The 24,312-nt window shown below is 53.2% G+C and overlaps 1 protein-coding gene across 1 annotated transcript; it reads right to left on the bottom strand.

Annotated features, from left to right (window-relative positions):
* Window positions 1-858: 858 nt before the first annotated feature.
* LOC140898861 (2'-5'-oligoadenylate synthase 1-like) lies at window positions 859-23,385 on the bottom strand. The gene is given in 6 exon segments (XM_073313384.1): window positions 859-889; window positions 11,030-11,262; window positions 11,628-11,751; window positions 11,753-11,795; window positions 12,597-12,879; window positions 23,350-23,385. Coding segments are annotated over 6 exon segments (750 nt in total).
* Window positions 23,386-24,312: the final 927 nt, after the last annotated feature.

The following is a 24,312-nucleotide window of genomic DNA, read 5'->3' as shown; positions in this document are numbered from 1 at the left end:
CCGTCGGGGATTTAAAGGGCTCCGGGGCTCCAGCCCCCGCTACCGTCCCGGCCCTTTAAATCCCCTCCGGAGACCTGCCGCCGCTACCCCAGGGCTTCAGCAGCAGGGCTCAGGTGGGGATTTAAAGGACCCCGGACGGGGGGGGGGGGGTAGCAGGAGACCATGTTCCTGTTTTCCTGTATTAGACCATGTTCCTGTTGTCTAATAAACCCCCCAATTCCCTGTTCTGGGCACCTGGCACTGGCCACTGTCAGAAGACAGGATACTGGGCTGGATGGACCTTTGATCTGACCCAGTCTGGCCGCTCTTATGATCTTATGATCATCTGCTTCACATTAATGGGGTATTCTTGGTCGATCTCCCCAGGCTGCTGGGTGTCCTTGAACCCCGCAATCTACTGTCTACTGTGGCTGAAAAAGGGAAACACAGCAGTTGGGGATCGCGCCTACCCAGTGGAGGCAATTGTTCCATCTTAGCCCCGGGGCTCTAGGATCAGCCAGGCCCTCAGGCCACCACAAGCATGGGCCTGTGTCACAGGCACTGTGTTTGTTTCACCCGACAAGTGGGACTGTCTGTGAAGAGAAGCACCCTTAACCTTGGGAGGTATCTGCAGTGTCCTGATGGCACTGCAAGGGCGCTGGGGCCAGCCCTCAATCCCACCCTGCCAGGATGGGTCACTCCAGGGAGCCCAGCTCGGGGGTGGGGGGATGCAGGGCAGAGGGCTCGGGAAACTGTGCTGGGAGAAGGTGGAGCAGGGACTCCCCCATGCCAGGATAGCACAGGGAGAGCGAAGGGCCAAGCCCTGCCCAGAGGACAGGCGGGGGCTGCACAGGGGTTGCAGGGATGACTCCCCTGAGGTTACCCTGCCTGCACCGACTGCAATTTGCGTCTGGGGGTGAGAGAGAGAAGACTTGCTGTGAGGGGAGGGGGCTCTCCGAGGCCTGGCCCATCTTGGTGCCCTTGTGCATGGAGCTGGGGGCTGGTCCCGGTTCTGCCGGAGCCCCTCCCACATGGACAGGGAGTCCCGCTCTCACCAGTGCGGGCCAGGGCTGGAGTGCAGATCCAGCAGGCTTCCGGCAGCATCGCTGGCCACAGCAGCACGCCCATGCAACTAGGTCCCAGCTGCTCCCCTCCCCCACAATCCCCATCAGATCCGCCAGGTCCAGGATGAGGGGCTTGAAATTGAGAGAGACACCGAGTCCCGGTGCAGCCGCTACCGGGCAGAGGCAGGGACCCTGCAGCCTGGCCAGACACCACGCTGCCCCCGCGCCCACAGGCTCTGTACCGCTTAGCTCCTGTCTCACACTGACTGCACCAGCCAGGCCTCCCTCTCATCCCAGCGGCCAAGTGCATATGTGGCTCTCGCTGCTCTCCAGGGGCCCCTCGCACACAGGGCCCCAGGGTGGGATCAAGCCCAGTGCTACGGGAGCCTTGTGGGGAGGTGCTGCCTCCCTTCGTGACCCACTGAGCCCCAGTAGCTTACGGCAGCGCTGAGCCCTGCCTTGCAGCGGTGCTGCACTGGTACTCAATTCCCACCCTGCATCCCCACCACTGCACCACCCCCTCCCTGCCCCCGACCCTCCTGTCAGTGCCCTCCCAGCTCCACCCCTTTCCACGTCGATCACCCCCCAGTATCTCCCCCTCCAGAGCGGTGCACAGCAGCTGGAGTGTCTGGGGAATCAGAGCCAGGATCAATAGGTTAATGTACAAATAAATGGGAACATGCGGCAGGGGCTGGCATTTCCCAGCTCTTGGGTTCTCAGCTCAGCTAGCATAATTAACACCTTTCTGGACGCAGTGCCGAATAGAGGGGAATAATCACTTCCCTTGGTTTGCTGGCAGCGCTCCTACTAATGCAGCCCAATAGACCGTTAGCCTTCTTGGCAACAAGGGCACACTGTTGACTCATATCCATCTTCTCCTCCACTGTAATCCCCAGGTAATGGGCCATTAGGGAAAACAATAGGCTTTAGGAAAAGCTTATCTTTCCCCCCACCCCCGAGCCTTCCTGAGAATGCTACTCTGACTCTGCAAGGGCATGTGACCAGACCACATGTCTCTGGACTCCATTTTGGCTGCCTGTATTTTTCCACAAGCTGGGCTGGGAACTGGTTTGGAACAAGGGGTTACTGCCATATGCTAATGCTAAATAAGGGAGTGACATCATCTGTTGTTCGGTTTCAGAGTAACAGCCGTGTTAGTCTGTATTCACAAAAAGAAAAGGAGGACTTGTGGCACCTTAGAGACTTGTTCTTCACTCCCTGACAACTGAACACCTAAGAAAAGCTCCAAAAGAAAAGGACTTGGAACAGGTGTAACCCTTCTGCCTGTCAGAGTTGGCAGCAACAAGGGCCAGGTTCAGTATCTAGGGGATCCATTCCAATAACACAATGCAAACCGGCTCGAGCCCCCACCCAGCGACCTGGGACAAATATATACCACCCCCGCTGGGCGCCTCCAAGAGGCGATACTTCCCCTCTCGCAAGCACCTAGTCTGAGTGTAACAAAAAGCCTTTCAACAACAGAGAGAAACAATGTGGCATTATGTTGGGGAAACACCACCAACAGGATTCCTAACACAACCCATGAGCAAAAACCCACCCCAAGCAAATTGGGTCCTGTCCTTTCCCTTTAGTTCGTGAGTCCAGCAACCCCAAATCACCCAAAGCTCCAAAAGTCCAACAACCCAAAAGTCTCTGTCCCTGGTCAGGGCAGTCCCATAGTTCAAAAGTTTATCTGCAGAGTTTTACCCCGCAACCTGGGTGGAGATTGGGGGCAAGGTGTTAAGGGGCCCCACCTCTCCATGGGGCTCCGCTCTGCCAGCCACCCCATGGGCTGCTCTAGGCATCCCGCAAACTGCTCTGCTCCACCAGCCGCTCTGCTTGCCATCCCACAAACTGCTCCACCATATATCTTCAGGCTCCCCCCCTACTTAACACAACACTCAGTGATTTCAGCTCTTAGTAAGTTTAGCTCTTTTGTGATTTCAACTTGTAATAGGGGAGCCTCAGTGCTGGTGCACCATTAGCCCAAAGTGAATTCAGTTCAGACAGCCTGTAACTAGACTCCTAATAGGATCAAAAATATTCCACAGTGGAGACAGGAGGAAGTGCAATTAGCATGTAAGGCCCTCGGGGGGGAGGGAGGGCACCCATACCTCCAAGTATTAATACCTAGCCCCAACCTCTCTCAAGTCACAGAGTTTTGGAACCCATGTTCCTTACCTAGCAAGTGCTACTTAGTTGATGGTGAGTCCCTCCATCATAACAAAAGGCCAAGTGCAGTTCCACGGTCCTTGATTCCCATAATCAGGATAATAACAATTTATTCTTCCTGTCCCAATAACAGAGACACTGGGGATCCCACTTCAGCCAAAGTGACCATTTGGGCATTTATGACCTCATGCTAGGCGTGGTGGGTGTGCCTATGCAAATGAGATCAGCCCCTGAAGTTCCTTTCCACAACTTGCCACACCTCACCACCAGATGTCAGGGTGGAGCTCATCCTGACACTGCTTACACAGGGGTGGGGAGCCCAAGCTGCAAAGCAAGAGCGGCTTGTGCCTTGAGAATCTGCGAGCCTGCGTGTATCATCAGTCAGGGTGAGAGATTGTTAATTCAAATCCTATCCTTCTAGTATGTTAAGATTAGTTTGGGTTTTTGTTTATTTACTAGGTAATCTGCTTTGATCTGTTTGCTATCACTTATAGTCACTTCAAATCTATCTTTTGTAGTTAATAAACTTGGTGGGTTTTTTTTTTGCTTTATCTAAAACCAGTGTGCCTTTGACTGAAGAGCCTGGAGAAAATCTCAGTTTGGTTTGACACAAGCGTATTGTGCATCTCCTTCCCATCTTGAGGGGAGGGTGAACTCTATGAGCTTACATTGTATAAGTCCCTGTGCAGTGTAAGATGGTACCATTTTGGGTTTATTCTCCAGAGGTGGGGTACGTGCCTGGGGAGCTGGGAAATTGGCTGGTGTCTGCTGGTTGCACTCAGGTAACGCAGTTTGGGTGAGTGGCACCACCTACTGTCTTGTTGGGTGATAACGGGGCCTGGGTGAGGCTGGTTGTGTCTCCAGCCAAGGAAGCAGTGTGACCAGGATCAGCCCAACTGAGTGGTTAGAGGAGCGCAGTGGTTTCTCACAGCTCCCAGACTGCACCCCAGGGGTGACAACCTGTCACACCCTCTCCTCTCAATTCTAGCTCCACAGCAGTGCCCAGTAGCCAGGACCAGTAATTGCAAGGAGTGTGCTGCTCAGCCCTGGGACGGAGCATGCTCGGTTGCTCTGTGCTGCTCATGCAGGTGAAGTCTGGTCACAGGTAGCAGCTGTGAGGGCCTAGAGCAGATGGAAGCTTCAGAGAGCTTAGCTGCGAAGTTCTAACAAGTCTGCACCATGTGTGTGAAAGGGAGATATTTTACAGATGCTTCTAACTTGGCAAAAGTTGGGGCAATTTTCATGGGATGGCAAAAGGTATCTCCCAGACCCCAGGGTGACCCACCTGCTAAATTTTCAGCTCCTGCTCCAAAGCCTCAGGGTGCTAGAGCTTCTCAAAGAAGGGGTTACAAGGGTTAACATGGGCAAAACAACATATTGTTTGCTAATCTCATTCTCAGAAACAGCTGAACCACTTTTGCCTGAAATGTTCTCCCAAATATTCGGCCTGAGACACTCAACATGGGAAACTTCAACCCAAGCAGCTAAAGCCTGGCACTGTGATACACAACTGAGACCAGGGCCTGAGACTGGAAGCGTCGGGCACCCCTCCCTGTGGGCAGCACTTCCTGCCCCAGCTATCAGGGGTATTTTCATGTCACCTCCTCCTAGAGCACCCCTGATCCCCCAAGGGTGGTACAGCCTCTTATTCCTCCTTCCACAGGGCATGGTGACCCTCCACAGGACTAGTGGGCCTGTACACTCAGTGTCTCCGCTTAGTGGCTGGATCAGCCACTGACTAGACAGCTCCTACAACCTCTGGCACGTCACGCTTTATTGTTAGGGGAACCCAGGACCAGCAGATAATGAAGAGAAACTACGTTTATTCCCAGAAAGATGGAGGTGAATTAAAAGAAGGAAACGGGACCCGACCCATAACCAACCCATCATGCTGCTCTAAGCACCAAATGCTACGAACAGAGTAGCAAGGACGGCCTTGCCCCGGCGCCTCCCCACAGGCCTCAGCTGGCTGGTGGAGTGGGAGCTCAAGGAGAGGGGCTGGCATCTCTTGGAGAGAAGCCCTTCTCTCTCTTCTGGGTGCAGTGGGTCCCTGGTGGAGTCAAGCCCTGGCTGCCCCAGGCTTAGGGTTGTCAACTTTCTAATCGCACAAAACAGAACACCCTAGCCCCGCCCTATGCCTGAGGCCTTGCCTCTGCCCCTTCCCCAAGACCCCTCCCACAGCTCACTACATTCTCTCTCCCTCTGTGGCTCACTCTCCCATACCCTCACTCACTTTCACTGGGCTGGGGCAGGGGGTTGCGGGGTGCAGGAGGGGGATGGGCTCTGGGATGGGGGTGTGGGCTCTGGGGTGGGGCCGGGGATGAGGGGTTTGGGATGCAGAAGGGGGCTGCAGGTTGCAGGGTGGGGCTGAGGGATTCAGAGTGTAGGATGGGGTTGTGGGTTGAGGCAGGAGGAGGCTCTTGGTTTGAGGGGGGCTCAGGGCTGGGGCAGGGGATTGGGGCATGGGCTTACCTTGGGCGGTTCCTGGTCAGCGGCGCAGTGGGGCTAACACAGGCTCCCTGCCTGTCCTGGCAACGCACTGGGCCCTGGAAGCGGCTAGCAGGTCCAGCTCCTAGATTGGGGGGCCAGGAGGCTCTGTGCGCTGCTCTCGCCCGCAGGCACCCTCCCCAGCTCCCATTGGCCACGGTTCCTGGCCAATGGGAGTGCGGAGCCGGTGCTTGGGGTGGGGTCAGTGCGCAGAGCCCTGTGGGCCCCCTCCCTAGGAGCCGGACCTGCTGGCCTCTTCCAGGGCACAGCGTGGTGCCAGGACATGTAGGGACTAGCCTGCTTTAGCCCCACAGCACCACCGACTGGACCAAAGATTCTTGGCAGTATCATTGGTGCTCCACGTGGGCACCAATGATACTGCCAAGAATGACCTTGAGCGGATCACTGCGGACTACGTGGCTCTGGGAAGAAGGATAAAGGAGTTTGAGGCACAAGTGGTGTTCTCGCCCATCCTCCCCATGGAAGGAAAAGGCCTGGGCAGGGACCGTCGAATCGTGGAAGTCAACGAATGGCTACGCAGGTGGCGTCGGAGAGAAGGCTTTGGATTCTTTGACCATGGGATGGTGTTCCATGAAGGAGGAGTGCTGGGCAGAGACGGCTCCACCTTATGAAGAGAGGGAAGAGCATCTTCGCAAGCAGGCTGGCTAACCTAGTGAGGAGGGCTTTAAACTTTGTTCACCGGGGGAAGGAGACCAAAGCCCTGAGGTAAGTGGGAAAGCGGGATACCGGGAGGAAGTACAGGCAGGATCGTCTGTGAGGGGAGGGCTCCTGCCTCATACTGAGAATGAGGGGCGATCAGCAGGTTATCTCAAGTGCCTATATACAAATGCACAAAGCCTTGGAAACAAGCAGAGAGAACTGGAGGTCCTGGTGATGTCAAGGAATTATGACGTGATTGGAATAACAGAGACTTGGTGGGATAACTCACATGACAGGAGTACTGTCATGGATGGTTATAAACTGTTCAGGAAGGACAGAAAAGGTGGGGGAGTAGCACTGTATGTAAGGGAGCAGTATGACTGCTCAGAGCTCCGGTACGAAACTGCAGAAAAACCTGAGTGTCTCTGGATTAAGTTTAGAAGTGTGAGCAACAAGAGTGATGTAGTGGTGGGAGTCTGCTATAGACCACCGGACCAGGGGGATGAGGTGAATGAGGCTTTCTTCCAGCAGCTCGCAGAAGCTACTAGATCGCACACCCTGGTTCTCATGAGTGACTTTAATTTTCCTGATATCTGCGGGAGAGCAATACAGCGGTGCATAGACAATCCAGGAAGTTTTTGGAAAGCGTAGGGGACAATTTCCTGGTGCAAGTGCTAGAGGAGCCAACTAGGGGCGGAGCTTTTCTTGACCTGCTGCTCACAAACCGGGAAGAATTAGTAGGGGAAGCAAAAGTGGATGGGAATCTGGGAGGCAGTGACCATGAGTTGGTCGAGTTCAGGATCCTGACACAGGGAAGAAAGGTAAGCAGCAGGATACGGACCCTGGACTTCAGGAAAGCAGACTTTGTCTCCCTCAGGGAACGGATGGGTAGGATCCCCTGGGGGACTAACATGAAGGGGAAAGGAGTCCAGGAGAGCTGGCTGTATTTCAAAGAATCCCTGTTGAGCTTACAGGGACAAACCATCCCGATGTGTCGAAAGAATAGTAAATATGGCAGGCGACCAGCTTGGCTTAACGGTGAAATCCTAGCGGATCTTAAACATAAAAAAGAAGCTTACAAGAAGTGGAATGTTGGACATATGACCAGGGAAGAGTATAAAAATATTGCTCGGGCATGTAGGAATGAAATCAGGAGGGCCAAATCGCACCTGGAGCTGCAGCTAGCAAGAGATGTCAAGAGTAACAAGAAGGGTTTCTTCAGGTATGTTGGCAACAAGAAGAAAGCCCAGGAAAGTGTGGGCCCCTTACTGAATGAGGGAGGCAACCTAGTGACAGAGGATGTGGAAAAAGCTAATGTACTCAATGCTTTTTTTGCCTCTGTCTTCACGAACAAGGTCAGCTCCCAGACTGCTGTGCTGGGCATCACAACATGGGGAATAGATGGCCAGCCCTCTCTGGAGAAAGAGGTGGTTAGGGACTATTTAGAAAAGCTGGACGTGCACAAGTCCATGGGGCCGGACGAGTTGCATCCGAGAGTGCTAAAGGAATTGGCGGCTGTGATTGCAGAGCCATTGGCCATTATCTTTGAAAACTCGTGGCGAACGGGGGAAGTCCCGGATGACTGGAAAAAGGCTAATGTAGTGCCAATCTTTAAGAAAGGGAAGAAGGAGGATCCTGGGAACTACAGGCCAGTCAGCCTCACCTCAGTCCCCGGAAAAATCATGGAGCAGGTCCTCAAGGAATCTATCCTGAAGCACTTACATGAGAGGAAAGTGATCAGGAACAGTCAGCATGGATTCACCAAGCGAAGGTCATGCCTGACTAATCTAATTGCCTTCTATGATGATATTACTGGTTCTGTGGATGAAGGGAAAGCAGTGGATGTATTTTATCTTGACTTTAGCAAAGCTTTTGACACAGTCTCCCACAGTATTCTTGTCAGCAAGTTAAGGACGTATGGGCTGGATGAATGCACTATAAGGTGGGTAGAAAGTTGGCTAGATTGCCGGACTCAACGGGTAGTGATCAATGGCTCCATGTCTGGTTGGCAGCCGGTGTCAAGTGGAGTGCCCCAAGGGTCGGTCCTGGAGCCGGTTTTGTTCAATATCTTCATAAATGATCTGGAGGATGGTGTGGATTGCACTCTCAGCAAAGGGCAACAAGAATGATTAGGGGTCTGGAACACATGAGTTATGAGGAGAGGCTGAGGGAACTGGGATTGTTTAGTCTGCAGAAGAGAAGAATGAGGGGGGATTTGATAGCTGCTTTCAACTACCTGAGAGGTAGTTCCAGAGAGGATGGTTCTAGACTATTCTCAGTGGTGGAAGAGGACAGGACAAGGAGTAATGGTCTCAAGTTGCAGTGGGGGAGATTTAGGTTGGATATTAGGAAAAACTTTTTCACTAGGAGGGTGGTGAAACACTGGAATGCGTAACCTAGGGAGGTGGTGGAATCTCCTTCCTTAGAAGTTTTTCAGCCATTTCAGCCGCGCCCAGCAGCTCTGCTTGGCTGCCTTCCCCACTGCCCCGCCTTCTGGGGGGCACCCGACACTATTCTCACATGAGGGGAGGGGGGAGCTCAGCAGCTCAGGGAGGCTCCATCTCCTCCTCCTGTGAGCAATGGGGACAGGATGGTTCCTCTGCTCCCCCACCCCTGCAGCACCCACCTGGGCAGGGGTAGAGGGGGGTGAAAAGCCTCTAAAGCCCTCCACAGCCTGGAAGGGGGTAGGGGATCCCACTGCAGCTGTCTCCCCCTGGCCTGGGAGAAGCTGGTGAAGAGCCCCAGGAGGAGCAGAGGGGAGGCAGAGGAGGACAGAACTGATGTGGGGGTGGAGGGACAGGATTGATTTGGAGGTTGGGGGCAGAATCAATTGCTGGGCAGGAGATGGGCAGATGTGGGGTGAGAGCTGCAGCAGGGGCCAGACTCTCCTGACCCAATAAATCTGGGACCCTGTAGGGAGGCGGTGCAGGTCCCCGCTGCCCAGAGAGAGAGGAGCCCCTCCGGACACCACAGTGGGCGGAGCCAGGGAGCTCTGAGCCTGCCCCCCCAGAGGGTCAGGTGTGGCACAGACGTACAACAGCCCGACCCCAGAGCTCACCGGGAGGGCAGTTGCTGGGGAGACCAGATGCCTCTGGCCTAGCTCCCGCTTGGGAAGCCCCAGCGACCTGCGGTGGGCCCAAGAGCTGGCTGGGCCTGCCCTGCCCCAGCGATCCCGAGGAACCCCCTGAGGGCACCACCCCTGAGGACACCACCCTGACCCCGGTACCTCCAGAGGTGGAGGCCAGAAGTAGCCCAGGGGCAGCCGATCCTAGTCGGGCTGCGACACTGCCAGAACAGGTTCCCTAAGGAGGTGGTGGAATCTCCTTCCCTTGAAGTTTTTAAGGCCCGGCTTGACAAAGCCCTGGCTGGGATGATTTAGCTGGGGTTGGTCCTGCTTTGAGCCGGGGGTTGGACTAGAACCTCCTGAGGTCCCTTCTAGCCCTGCTATTCTGTGATTCCATGAACCCGTCACTGTGCTGCGGCCAGGATCCCCACTGATCTAGCAGTGGGTCTTCTGCTGTGCTAGGACCCTGGGCTGGGACGCAGTGGGTGGCCATCTCCCCCTCTCCCCTCTCCCCTCTCTCCTTCAGACCCAGGGTCTGGGCCCACTGTATGTACGGTTATTGCTCAGTCCCTGCTTCAGGGCCTGAGCACCTGGCTCGCCCTTGCCCCGCCCTGACCTAGGGCCTGTGTTGTTTCTGCCCTCAGAAAGGAAGACTCCTGCGGCCAGACTCATTCCCTGCTAGACCTCTTCCTGAACGGAGTGAGGCTACCCTCTCTACAGACCCACACAGGCCGACGGCGACACTCAGAAGACAGATCGAAAATCACAGTAGTGTCTTTTAAAATAAATAAATAACAAATCATGATTTTTTGGGACCTGACTCAGGAGTTTTGACCTCCTGAGACTGGCCGTGCTGGGATCGGACAAGCCCCAGGTAAAAGCCTTGCTGAATTGCTGGGAGTGGAGGGGGTTGGGCAGCTGTAGGACTGGGGGGATGGGCTGCTATGGAGCTAGGGTTACAGCATGAATTGCCTGGAAGGTTTTGCTCTGGGGAGGAGCTGCGAGCTCTCTGCACCGTCAGGCAGCACTGGGTACAAATCTGTGTCATTTGGTCACGGGTGGGTCTTGTCGCGAGAGCTCCTGTAGCTGGGCCCGTCATGGGTGGCTCACTGAGCACGGATGGGGCTGCCAGCGCTGCCTGTGGGGGTATCAAAATGAGGAAACAAATACTCCCACGTCTCCTGATTTGGGGGCCAGTCTCCTGGGCTCAGCCGTGCTGCAGTCGCCCCTCCCCCTGTAGCCTGACACCAGGCACCCGGGGCTCAGCCCAGACTTCCTTGGCAGGGTGGGGAGCGGAGATGCAGGTGCCCCGGGAGCAGTTAGAGTGTCGGCTCCTCCCTATCCCTGGGACAGCAGGTTTTGCCTGTGGCACGTACCCCGAGCTGGAGCCAGCAGCCTAGATGTGGGAGCACCAGGCTGCATCTCCCACCCTGAGCTCCCTGCTCTGCCTGGACTGAGCCCTGAGCACGCTAGTCACGTCCACACACCATGCTGCTGGTTTCATGGTCCCACCAGCCGCTCCCAGTGCGGACCTGAACAGGACCACCCCAGGGGCCCGGAGCAGGAGTGGGGTGTGTGGGGCATGATGCGGAGGGAAACTGACCTGTCTTTCTGGAGCTGACGGTGCAAGAATCGTTCCAGGAGCTTGTCCGCAAAGTTGTAGTTGATGGTCCAATAGACAGAGAGCTTCTTGTAATGCCGGATCAGCTCCAGCACCGTCCGGAAGCCCTTGGCCATGTCGAAGGCTCGATCCCTGCTGCCCTGCTCCCAGGCGTAGACAGACAGGAGCTCCAGCGCATACTGGGGGGGGCAGGGACTCCCCCGCTTCCAGGTACTCTTTGTATGGACGGATGTGCTGGCATGGACAACAGGAACAGAGATGAGCCTTGATTCAATGCCCAGTTCGTGCCCCAAAATCCACTCAGCAAAGGGCACCAGGGCTGGGGCAGGGGGAGCTCCCCGCAGCTGGGCCCTGTCTGTACCAACTGGGACTCAGGCACAGTGAGCTTCCTCACCACAGTGCCCTGTCAGTGCCAGCTCAATCTGGGCACCATTCAATCATCTCAGACTCAGAAGGAAAAGCATTTAGGGAAGAGGCTTTGCTGTGCCAGTCAAAGCGAGTGGAGGGTGCTGGGAGGGGAAAGCATGATCCCCCCACCTCTGCCCCAGGGGCTCTGGGAAGCCTGGCCTGGCTACCGTACCTGCTTGTACCAGTATTTCACCAGGCGGATCAGGCTTTTCACTTTGGTGCGGCGATCCACCACGAAATCCCGCTGCAGCTCAGTGAAGCAGGTAGAGAACTCGCCCCCCCTGGGAGTAGCTGTGGATCAGCTCCTTGTACACCTGGGAGTCAGGCTTGGCACCCGAGGCTGGCAGGGAACATAAACACACAGGCGCATGCCAGGCTGGGCTCCATCTCTGTTTAACCTCAGCTTGGCACCTGCAGTGCAAACCTGGACCCTGGTAATGCAGGGGGACCCACCTGGGACTATTTAGCAGAAGGACCCAGCTTGGGGGGCAGAGGCCTGGTAGGCAGGCTGGGAGCAGAGGAGGATTCCCATTGGTCTGCCACTGTCTCTCATGCCACCCAGTGCAGCACGAGTGCCCGTCCAACCCCTGCAGGAGTTCACGTGACACCTGAGCTGTGGGACCTGGCACAGCGCCTGGGGGAGGGTATCTGCATTCATTTCAGGGCAGGGGTGTGTGCAGAGGGGCAAGCAGGGGCATGGACCCCTCAATCAACGGGGGTACAGAACTCAGACAGGGCAGAGAGAATGAGCTCCACCGGCCCTGGGGCCATGGGGTGGGGGTGGGGGGTCTGCACCAGCTCTACTGGGCGCAGTGGGGAGAAGCCAGCTCCCAAGGGGCTGCAGGGATGGGGGGTGGAGAGCAAGCTCCTCTGGCCGTGGGAGGCACAGAAAGTGCCCCTCCAAAAGCGGCCAAATTTTAATTCCCCTGCACACCCATTTCCAGGTGTTGTACCATTGCAGAGAGCAGGGTAGCAAAGCTCTAGGGATCTGTGGAGAAACCGTGACACCAGGGACCCGGAAAACACAGCTCTTGGCCCAGACTCTCCCCCCAAGGAGAATCCCTGGCCTTTGGAGATGGCCAGAGAGCAGGCAGCCGTCACAGCCCCATGTCCCTGGCGGAGTAGGGGCAGCAGGACGTACACAGGGCGTTGCAGGCTGGCAGCATGTCAAACTCTATGGATTCATCGAGCGTCTTGGAACTCATCATGAAGCTCAGCACACGGGGGTTCGGCCACCGGGACTGCTTAATTGACACCTCAAACTGCTTCTGCTGCTGGCACTTCTCCAGCATCCTCTTGATCTCCTTGATGATCGCTGCCCGGGTCGTCTCCTGATCGCTGTACCCTTTGAAGCAGCTGAGGAACACCACGAGGTCGGCATCGGAACCACCTTTCAGTGACGTGCCTTTGCCCAGGGAGCCACCCTGCCGGGAGAGGGGAATTCGTTCCAAGTCACCTGCTGGGCCTGCCTCCCCTACCCCTCCTGCAGAGCCCACTGATCAGCTAGTCTGAGCCCTGCAGAACACAGCGCCAGACCTCTGCCCAGGGACTCCTGCATCCAGCCCATCACGTCTGGCTGAGCTACGCAGACCTGTTAGAAAACCCAGTCTTGAGTGAAAGACTTCAAGTGACGGAGAAGCCACCACGTCCTAGGTTAAGCTGTCCCTTTGGTTAACGACACCCCCCATTTAAAAAAAAAATGTATCTTCTTTCTAGTCCAAATTTATCCCGCTGCAGCTTCCAGCTACTAGATCTTGTTCTGCCTTTTTCTGCTAGATTAAAGAGCCATCTGCTATAAGAAATCTCTTTCCAGGGAGGTAGGTTTAGCCCATGATCATGTCACCTCCTACTCATCTCTTAGCTAAGCTAAAGAAAGGGAACTTCTTAGGCCAAACAGGGTAAAGGCAGGTTTTCAACACTTCAGATCATTCCTTGGCTCTTCTCTGAACCCTTTCCAGTTTTTTCAGCATTCATTTTAAAGTGTGAGCAGGATCCAGGAATTGTCTCGCCAATTCTGTACCCAAAGTGAAAATACCAGCTCCCTGTTCCAACTGCATCCACAGCTATAATTCTGCGAATGACCAAGGATCACAGAAGCCTTGCATTGGGAGCTGATGTTTAGCTGCCTTCCCCCATGACTCCTAAGTACTGTTCAGTCACTAATGTCCAGGATCCAGCTCCCCGCCCTGAACCTATGACCCGCTGTCTTCTTTCCTAGGTGTATGTGTGACGAAGTGGGACTGTTCTTAATGTTTCCTCTGAATAGTGTGGGGGTGCCTCAGTTTCCCCTAGGCAGTTCTTAAGTATCTAGGGGGTGGGGTAAGGGTGTATGATCATTGCAGAGCCCTAGAGGGTAGGTGTGTGCAGGGGATCTGGACACAGAGAATGGCCGACACCCTGTTTCCTGGCAACTGATGACCTGGGTCCTTCCCCCCTGCAAGGTGAGAGCTAAAGGGTTGGAGAACAAAGGAATCAGGTGACCTTCTGGCCCGGGAAAGGGACAAAGCCCAGAGGAGGAGGGGCTGGAGGGAGTTTCAGTTTGGGGCTGGCTGGGACATGGAGTGAAGGGCAGACGTGGTTGTCTGGCTCACTGCCCCCCAAAATGGACCCAGCTGAGGGGTCCGGTTCTCTGCACCTGCAAGCTCTGTTTTAAACCATGTTCCTGTCGTCTAATAAACCTGTTTTACTGGCTCGCTGAGAGTCACGTCTGACTGTGAAGTTGGAGGGCAGGACCCTCTGGCTTCCCCAGGAGTCCCGCCTGGGCAGACTCGCTGTGGGAAGCGCATGGAGGGGCAGAGGATACTGAATGCTCCGAGGTCAGACCCAGGAAGGTGGAAGCTGTGTGAGCTGTGTGTCCTGAAGACAGGCTGCTCACAGAAAGGAGACTTCCCCAGAGTCCTGACTGGCTTCATGGGGAGCAGTTCCAGAGCATCGCCCAGGGACTCCGTGACAGTATGACCTTGCATGTCGCTGTAGTAATGTTGTTCCAATGAGCCCAACTTACTAAGGGATCCAGATCACTCTGTAACTGACCTCTCCTCATCACTATTTACCATGGTATGAATCTTTGTGTCATATGCAAATCTTACCAGCAATGATTTTATATTTACTTCCAGATCACGGATAAAGATACGGAACAGCACTGAGTCAAGAGCAGATCCCTGCGGGACCCCACTAAAACCCCACCATTGGATGATAACTCCCTGTTTACACTTGCTTTTGCACACTTATCAGTAGGAGCACTCTGAACTGATTCAATATGGGTTACAGTGATTTTGCACGGTGCTGAGTTTTCACTCCCAGTGTCACATGGGACCAAGGCAAATGCCTGCCAGGAGTCAAAGTACATTATGTCCACACCTTTCCCAGGGGAGCACCCTAACCGCTGGGCCAGAACCACAAAGGGGAACTAGGCTTTGCAACGCTGAGCCAGCTTCAGGTGCTCTGCCACTCAGTGGAATCCACAGCCCAGCGTCAGGCACCCAGCCTCCCTGTGCAATGCACGGGGAGAGCCAGGCACCCGAGAATTGGTCCCACTCAAAACACACTGGAGCAGGAGGAGCACTTCCCCAGAGTGGGAGAGCTGGTTTCAGATCCCAACTCTACTTAATTCAGGGCAGGGCCTTGCACCTAGGGCTCCCACTGGGAGTCCAAATCACTGGCTATAGGGTATTCTGGGGTGAGACTTGCAAGTCCTCCTGGGAATGTAAGTACCTACAGGATTAGGCAGTAGCTCAGTAGCAGTTTTGAGGATTTAAATTTTGTATTTAGGTACCTAAAGCAGCAGTTAGATGCCTAAACCCCTTTGTGGATCTAGCTGCAAACTTGTAATGTCATCCGAAAACATGATTTGTTTCACAAGATCTGTGGGCCATGAAATCATGTTGACTGGCAATACGTATTCTGCCATTCCTTAATTCCTTACTGATTGTGCTCCATACCAAACTTTCCCTGATTTTCTCTGGGACTGATGTCAGGCATCATGACTGACAGCTTTACTGTCCTTATCTAGTATCGGATCGATGCCATATGCTAGGATTTTATTTGTTTTTGAAATATTTAAAGAATTCCTTCTCATCGTCCTTAACCCTATTGGCCATAGAGCTTTCATTGATATCTTTAGCTTCTCTTATCAATTGTCTGCAATTCCTAACTACCAGTTTGTACTCATTGCTATTTTATATAATTGCTCCTTTCACCTTCCCTCTCAACTATGATTTTCTTTAATTGCAGATCCCTTGGGCATGTAATAAAGCATCCTTAAACTGCTCCTAATCATTCATATTTTTATGTTTATGTTTTTCCTCCTATTCAATTTTGCTCAGGACTGTTTTCAGCTCTGGGAAACTGGCCCTCTTAAAGCACCAAGTCTATATATTGGTTGGGACTATCTTCTGTTTGCACAGAGCAAATTAAATTAGATCATGATCACTTGCACCTAGGTAACCATCAGGTTTTAGTTCAGTGATAATTCATCTTTATCCTTCAGAATGAAGTATAATATAGAATTCCCCTGAGCTGACTGTGATGCTTTTTGCATTAGAAAGTTCCCAGCTATAACGATTAGAAACTCCAAGGATGTTTTTCCCATGGTAGCTTGAGCGCTGCAGCATGTGCCCCCTCCCCGACGATCCAAACCCCCCATGATAAAGCAACTCTTCCTACACATACTAGATAGCTTCTCAAGGAGCTGCTCCCCTGTGCCTTCATCTGATTTTGAATATAGCAGAATGCACAGTGAGGTGAGGCTGACTGGCCTGTAGTTCCCAGGATCCTCCTTCTTCCCTTTTTTAAAGATTGGCACTACATTAGCCTTTTTCCAGTCGTCCGGGACTTCCCCCGATCGCCATAAGTTTTCAAAGATATTGGCCAATGTCTCTGCAATCACATCCACTAACTCCTTTAGCACTCTCGGATGCAACTCGTCCGGCCCCATGGACTTGTGCACGTCCAGCTTTTCTAAATAGTCCCTAATAGTCACTTCTTTCTCCACAGAGGGCTACTCCCCATGCTGTGTTGCCCAGCGCAGCAGTCTGAGAGCTGACCTTGTTCGTGAAGACAGAGGCAAAAAAAGCATTGAGTACATTAGCTTTTTCCACATCCTCTGTCACTAGGTTGCCTCCCTCATTCAGTAAGGGGCCCACACTTTCCTTGGCTTTCTTCTTGTTGCCAACATACCTGAAGAAACCCTTCTTGTTACTCTTAACATCTCTTGCTAGCTGCAGCTCCAGGTGCGATTTGGCCCTCCTGATAACATTCCTACATTCCCAAGCAACATTTTTATACTCTTCCCTGGTCATTTGTCCAATCTTCCACATCTTGTAAGCTTCTTTTTTATGTTTAAGATCTGCAAGGATTTCACTGTTAAGCCAAGCTGGTCACCTGCCATATTTACTTTTCTTTCGACACATCGGGATGGTTTGTCCCTGTAACCTCAATAAAGATTTTTTAAAATACAGCCAGCTCTCCTGGACTCCTTTCCCCCTCATGTTATTCCCGCAGGGGATCCTACCCATCAGTTCCCTGAGGGAGACAAAGTCTGCTTTCCTGAAGTCCAGGGTCCGTATTCTGCTGCTTCCCTTTCTTCCCTGTGTCAGGATCCTGAAATCGACCAACTCATGGTCACTGCCTCCCAGATTCCCATCCACTTTTGCTTCCCCTACTAATTCTTCCCGGTTTGTGAGCAGCAGGTCAAGAAAAGCTCCCCCCCTAGTTGGCTCCTCCAGCACTTGCACCAGGAAATTGTCCCCTACATTTTCCAAAAACTTCCTGGATTGTCTGTGCACCGCTGTAGTGCTCTCCGAGCAGATATCAGGATGATTAAAGTCGCCCATGAGAACCAGGGCGTGCGATCTAGTAGCTTCTGCGAGTTGCCGGAAGAAAGCCTCATCCACCTCATCCCCCTGGTCCGGTGGTCTATAGCAGACTCCCACCACTACATCACTCTTGTTGCTCACACTTCTAAACTTAATCCAGAGACACTCAGGTTTTTCTGCAGTTTCATACTTGAGCTCTGAACAGTCATACTGCTCTCTTACTTACAGTGCAACTCCCCCACCTTTTCTGCCCTACCTGTCCTACCTAAACAGTTTATAACCATCCATGACAGTACTCCAGTCATGTGAGTTATCCCATCAAGTCTCTGTTATTCCAATCATGTCATAATTCCTTGCCTTCACCAGGACCTCCAGTTCTCCCTGCTTGTTTCCAAGGCTTTGTGCATTTGTATATAGGCACTTGAGATAACCTGCTGATCGCCCCTCATTCTCAGTATGAGGTAGGAGCTCTCCCCTCACAGACGTTCCTGCCTGTGCTTCCTCCTGGTATCCTGCTTGCGCACTTACCTCAGGGCTTTGGTCTCCTTCCCCCGGTTTAAAGCCATCCTCACTAGGTTAGCCAGCCTGCTCGCAAAGATGCTCTTCCCTCTCTTTGTTAGGTGGAGCCCATCTCTGCCCAGCACTCCTCCTTCATGGAACACCATCCCATGGTCAAAGAATCCAAAGCCTTCTCTCCGACACCACCTGCGTAGCCATTCGTTGACTTCCACGATTCGACAGTCCCTACCCTGGCCTTTTCCTTCCACGGGGAGGATGGACGAGAACACCACTTGCGCCTCAAACTCCTTTATCCTTCTTCCCAGAGCCACGTAGTCTGCAGTGATCCACTAAAGGTCATTCTTGGCAGTATCATTGGTGCCCACGTGGAGAAGCAGGAAGGGGTAGCGATCCGAGGGCTTGATGAGTCTCGGCAGTCTCTCTGTCACATTGCGAATCTTAGCCCCTGGCAAGCAGCAGACTTCTCGGTTTTCCCGGTCAGGGCGGCAGATAGATGACTCAGTCCCCCGGAGGAGAGAGTTCCCAACCACCACCACCTGCCTCTTTCTCTTGGGAGTGGTGGTCGTGGAACCCCCAACTTTAGGACAGCGCATCTCATGCCTTCCAACCAGCGGAGTCTCCTTCTGCTTTCTCCTCCCAGACGTATCGTCTGGTCCACTCTCCGCAATGGTACCTATGGAGAGAACATGAAAACAGTTACTTACATGTGTCTGCGTTGCTGGTACCCAGATATTCCCCCTTCTTCTTCTGGAGGTCACATGTTGCCAAGCTTCTTCTCTGGCCTCTTGGCTCCGCTGTGCAACCTGCTCTAAATCTTTAGAGCTTTGTGCCCGTAGAAGCATATCCTGACTTTTGTCTAGGAAATCCTCAGATTCTCGTATGCAACGCAGGATCGATATCTGTTGCTCCAGACCTTCAATCTTCTCTTCCAATATGGATACTAGCTTGCACTTTGTACAGACAAAGTCGCTTCTGTCCTGTGGAAGAAAGACAAACATGGCACATCCAGTGCAGGTCACAATAGCTGAACACCGCCCCTCCATATCACCTGTAGTATCGTAGTTTAAAGACTTCAAGGAGCAGAGAATCCTCCAGCAAGTGACCCATGCCCCATGCTACAGAGGAAGGCGAAAAAACTCCAGGGCCTCTTCCAATCTGCCCTGGAGGAAAATTCCTTCCCGACCCCAAATATGGTGATCAGCTGAACCCTGAGCATATGAGCAAGATTCATCAGCCAGATACTACAGAAAATTCTTTCCTGGGTAACTCGGATCCCACCCCATCTAATATCCCATCAGAGGCCATTGGGCCTATTTACCATGAATATTTAATTACCAAAACCATGTTATCCCATCATACCATCTCCTCCATAAACTTATCGAGTTTAATCTTAAAGCCAGATAGATCTTTTGCCCCCACTGCTTCCCTTGGAAGGCTATTCTAAAACTTCACTCCTCTGATGGTTAGAAACCTTCGTCTAATTTCTAGTCTAAATTTCCTGGTGGCCAGTTTATCACCATTTGTTCTTGTGTCCACATTGGTACTGAGTTTAAATAATTCCTCTCCTTCTCCAGTATTTATCCCTCTGATATATTTATAGAGAGCAATCATATCTCCCCTCAACCTTCTTTTAGTTAGGCTAAACAAGCCAAGCTCCTTGAGTCTCCTTTCATAAGACAAGTTTTCCTTTCCTCGGATCATCCTAGTAGCCCTTCTCTGTACCTGTTCCAGTTTGAATTCATCCTTCTTAAACATGGGAGACCAGAACTGCACACAGTATTCCAGGTGAGGTCTTACCACTGCCCTGTATAACAGTACAAAAACCTCCTTATCCCTACTGGAAATACCTCTCCTGATGCATCCCAAGACTGCATTAGCTTTTTTCACGGCCATATCACATTGGCGGCTCATTGTCATCCTATGATCAACCAATACTCCGAGGTCCTTTTCCTCCTCCGTTACTTCTAATTGATGTGTCCCTAGCTTATAACTAAAATTCTTGTTATTAATCTCTAAATGCATGACCTTACACTTCTCACTATTAAATTTCATCCTATTACTATTACTCCAGTTTACAAGGTCATCCAGATCCTCCTGTAGGATATCCCTGTCCTTCTCTAAATTGGCAATGCCTCCCAGCTTTGTATCATCCGCAAACTTTATTAGCACACTCCCACTTTTTGTGCCAAGGTCAGTAATAAAAAGATTAAATAAGATTGGTCCCAAAACCGATCCTTGAGGAACTCCACTGGTAACCTCCCTCCAGCCTGACAGTTCACCTTTCAGCAGGACCCGTTGTAATCTCCCCTTTAACCAATTCCATATCCACCTTTCAATTTTCCCATTGATCCCCATCTTATCCAATTTAACTAATAATTCCCCATGTGGCACGATATCAAACACCTTACTAAAATCTAGGTAAATTAGAGGGCACCATCTGGATTGCCTGTGGTAGGCCTGTGTCACCGAGTCCCTGGGCGATGCTCTGGAACTGCTCCCTATGAAGCCAGGCAGGACTCTGGGGAAGTTTCCTCTCTGGGAGCAGCCTGTCTGCAGGGCAAAAAAGCTCACACAGCTTCCAGCTTCCTGGGTCTGACCTCGGAGCATTAAGCATCCTCTGCCCCTTCATGCGCTTCCCACAGCAAGTCCGCTCAGGCAGGGCTCCTGGGGAAGCCAGAGGGTCCTGCCCCCCAACTTCGCAGTCAGACGGGACTCTCAGCCAGCCAGTAAAACAGAGGTTTATTAGACCACAGGAACATGGTCTAAAACAGAGCTTGCAGGTGCAGAGAACAGGACCCCTCAGCTGGATCCATTTTGGGGGGCAGTGAGCCAGACAACCACGTCTGCCCTTCACTCCATGTCCCCAGCCAGCCCCAAACTGAAACTCCCTCCAGCCCCTCCTCCTCTGGGCTTTGTCCCTTTCCCGGGCCAGGAAGTCACCTGATTCCTTTGTTCTCCAACCCTTTAGCTCTCACCTTGCAGGGGGGAAGGGCCCAGACCATCAGTTGCCAGAAAACAGGGTGTCGGCCATTCTCTGTGTCCAGACCCCTGCAAACACCTGCCCTCTAGGGCTCTGCAATGATCGTACACCCTTACCCCACCCCCTAGATACTTAAGAACTGCCTAGGGGAAACTGAGGCACCCCCACACTATTCAGAGGAAACATTAAGAACAGTCCCACTTCGTCATATCTCTCCCCCGTTCGAGATCGAACTGAGCGGATCACTTTAGCTGGTGACCTGAGGAAGTTCGAAGCCACCAATGTTCCCATGGATGCCCCAGCATCTCTCTCATTCCTTGGTAGGAGTTACACCAGGCCCTTTGAGTTTCACGCCCTCCCTTAGGTCTGGGGTGGTCGATAGCACTCGCAGGCTGCATGTGGGAAGGTTTATGCGGCCCGTGTCCTTTGGCCACTCCCAAAACCCGAGGGGGTCAAACTGGGATTGGGTCTTCTCCCCAACAAGCTGGCCAAACTCAGCCACTTGGTTATAGGACTGTTTAACTTTCTTAACAGCTTTCACTCCATCTGAGACCTTCTCAAAGCTATCCACACTGGATCTTTCAACAGGAAAGTCAGTGGATCCATTCACAACAGAAAACTTCTGGCCCTTAGGATCTGAACCTTTCTTGATTAAATCACTTTCACACCCTTCAGTTGCAGTAAACTGCTTGCGAAGACTCCATGAGGATTCCTTTCCCTAGGGCTTTTCGATGCAACAATTCACACTTCTCAGAAATTCTGCTCTTACCCTCTTCACCCTGCTCTTACCCTCTTCTAGGGCTTGCTCTAGAGGAACACTTTCCTGAGCAACAACAGACTCTTTCTGGGTCTCCCTACATCCAGAATTACCTCTGGCCAATCCGGCGGATTCCTACACAATCCCCTTTCAGGCAAACTTACAGACTTCCTAGAGAAAAGGTCAGAAGCATTCTCCTTCCCTTTGCCACACACAAATTCAGGAATCTTTTCCTTCTTGCTGCAGGTTTCCACACCCTCAGTAGATAACACAATCACATCACCTTCATGCTCTCCTTGTGCTCTGGCTAGGATCTCACCCTGATTAGACAGAGTTGCTACACCCTTTCCCAACAACACACTAGAAACAGTAAAAATACAAGCACCAGAATTGTCTGGGCTCTGGGATTTTACATAGACACTAACTGGATGCGTCCTAGTTACAGGGCCATTCTCCCGAGCAGACACAAACTTAGGACCCTTCCCTTCCTGGGCTTTAGCTGAATCCAGAACCAGCTCTGAGACAACTGCACGACCCTCATCCATCACAGGCTGAAAGGCCCCGTCTGTCTGCTCCACAGCCAAAGAAGAGCCGGGCACACTTTCTCCTTTACCAGACACACAGCTTGGGATCTCATTCCCCTTGTCCCAGCACACAAGGCTGGTCACAGACAACTGCTTGGAGACCGGGGTAGCTCCCTCCATAGGCAAGTCAATACCCCTGACAGACACAGGCACATTTCCTTCACTGTCCCAATTCTCCACCCAGCTAACAAGTAAGGTCCAGGGACACTCATCTTCCATTCTCCTCGTCTTCCCACCCTGCTGACTAGACACAGCCATCAGCTCACAAGGCTGCCTAAGCTCATCCAGACTTTCCTTACCAAGCACCTTCCACTCCCAACAGATACCCTGCCCTGCCTGTGTCTCCCCCCACTCAGCTGGGGTCTCAGCTCCCACTGTGCTCAGCGCTGCCCTTGCTGTCCCAGTGGGGGTAGGCAGCGAGCTCGCTGCTTTCCTCACTGCATCAGAGCCAGCGTGAGCCCCCTCTCCGGTGTGCAAGGGGGCAGGGAGCATCTCTCTGTCCCACCCAGCCCCAGGGGTCTGGTTACAGGCAGGCAGGTAGCCTGAGTTTAGGAGCTCCTCCCTGCTGCCAGCCAGGTCATCTGCATTTTCATTGACCATTTCCCTCTCCACCGCTTAGTTCCCTGGATTCAAATTCAAACCCTTGGATGTTACAGGAGCAGGGCCTGGATCCTGTCCCAAAGAGACACAGTCACTCCCCAACAGGGTCTCACAGCTGATATCCTGGAGCACCCCAATGACCAGCCAGCCCCACCCCTCCTGGGTCTGCACAGGAATCTGGGCCATAGGCAGGGCGAGGGGCTTCATCCCTGGGACCCTCACCCAGCTCACACAGCCCCTCAGCCTCTGAGGCTGCACCACCCAGGGCCTGACAACAATTCTCTCTGTCCCAGAATCTCACCACCCCAGGAATGTCTCCCCATTGACCATCACCTTCTGCTCCCACTGGGGGTTTGAGGGGCCTGGCCCCAGGAAACTCCACACAGACATATAGGTTGGGGTCAGGAGTGGGAGCCTGTCCACCTCCCCAACCATCTGGCTCACGAAGTCTATGGCCTTAGGACCCAGCAAGGGAGCTAGACACCGGGGCTTTTCCGCAGGGTCCCCCTGGTTCAAATCGCCAGCCTGCTCAAAGGCAGTGAGGTGGGCATCCACATCCCCCCCTCCTTAACCAGGGGCAGCAATTTAGTCTCGAGGTTCCCTGCAGAACTGGCCCCCTGGGGTCTATCCCCACTCACGCCTGGGAGGTCCCCTGTGCCTCTCCGCTCCCCCATCGCCAGTTCATGCTGCTGCTTCTGCAACTCTTTCTCGGGCTCTCACCGTTTCTCACAGTCTTCTTGCTCTCTCAGACTCAGCTCCAATCCCGTCCGTCTCCGATCCCCGGATGGGGAACCCGATCGTGAAGACCCTCATCTGGTCGGGGACAGGAGTCTTGGGGATGTCTGGCTACCACTTCAGCTGCTCCCAGATCCTGCTATAGCCCCATTTGGGGTCAGGAATCTGTTCCTTAGGGCGGTCATCCTCCTCCAGCTGCATGATGAACTGTGCCTTGGTGAACTTTCCAATGCTCAACCCTCTCTTTTAGCACAGGGTTACAATGTCCGTCTTAAGGAGACGGTGACAGGCCATCACTCCGCTCTTCCCAAGTTGTTGTGGACTCACAGGCCTGTGTGCTCGCAGCTCCCCATGGTTTCCAAGGAGAACCCCTAGTGTGCCAGCCCTTCTCGAGGTCACCACCTCTTTGCCAGGGTCGAGCTGCAGACTCCTCCGCCCCTGGGACCTCTCACTGCAATCCCCCGGGGGACCCTGTTACTGCAAAAGTCCTTCTCTCTGGTCACACACTCCCAGGGGTTAACCGCCCCCTGAAACCGTCTCTTTCTGAATCTTCAGCACACCTGGTCCCCGTCAATCCCCGTTCGTTTTACTGCTCCCCAGTCACTTACTGTAGGAAGCGCCGTCCACGGGGTGCAGTACATCCCACCACTGCCACCAGTTGTCACGGAGTCCCTGGGCGATGCTCTGGAACTGCTCCCCATGAAGCCAGTCAGGACTCTGGGGAAGTCTCCTTTCTGTGAGCAGCCTGTCTGCAGGACAAAAGCTCACACAGCTTCCACTTTCCTGGGTCTGACCTTGGAGCATTCAGCATCCTCTGCCCCTTCATGCGCTTCCCACAGCGAGTCCGCTCAGGCGGGGCTCCTGGG

The sequence above is a fragment of the Lepidochelys kempii genome, chromosome 15 (genome assembly GCF_965140265.1).
Source record: "Lepidochelys kempii isolate rLepKem1 chromosome 15, rLepKem1.hap2, whole genome shotgun sequence".
Lineage (NCBI taxonomy): Eukaryota > Metazoa > Chordata > Testudines > Cheloniidae > Lepidochelys > Lepidochelys kempii.
The sequence above is the reverse complement of the archived record's forward strand: the minus strand, read 5'-3'. Positions and strand labels throughout refer to the sequence as shown.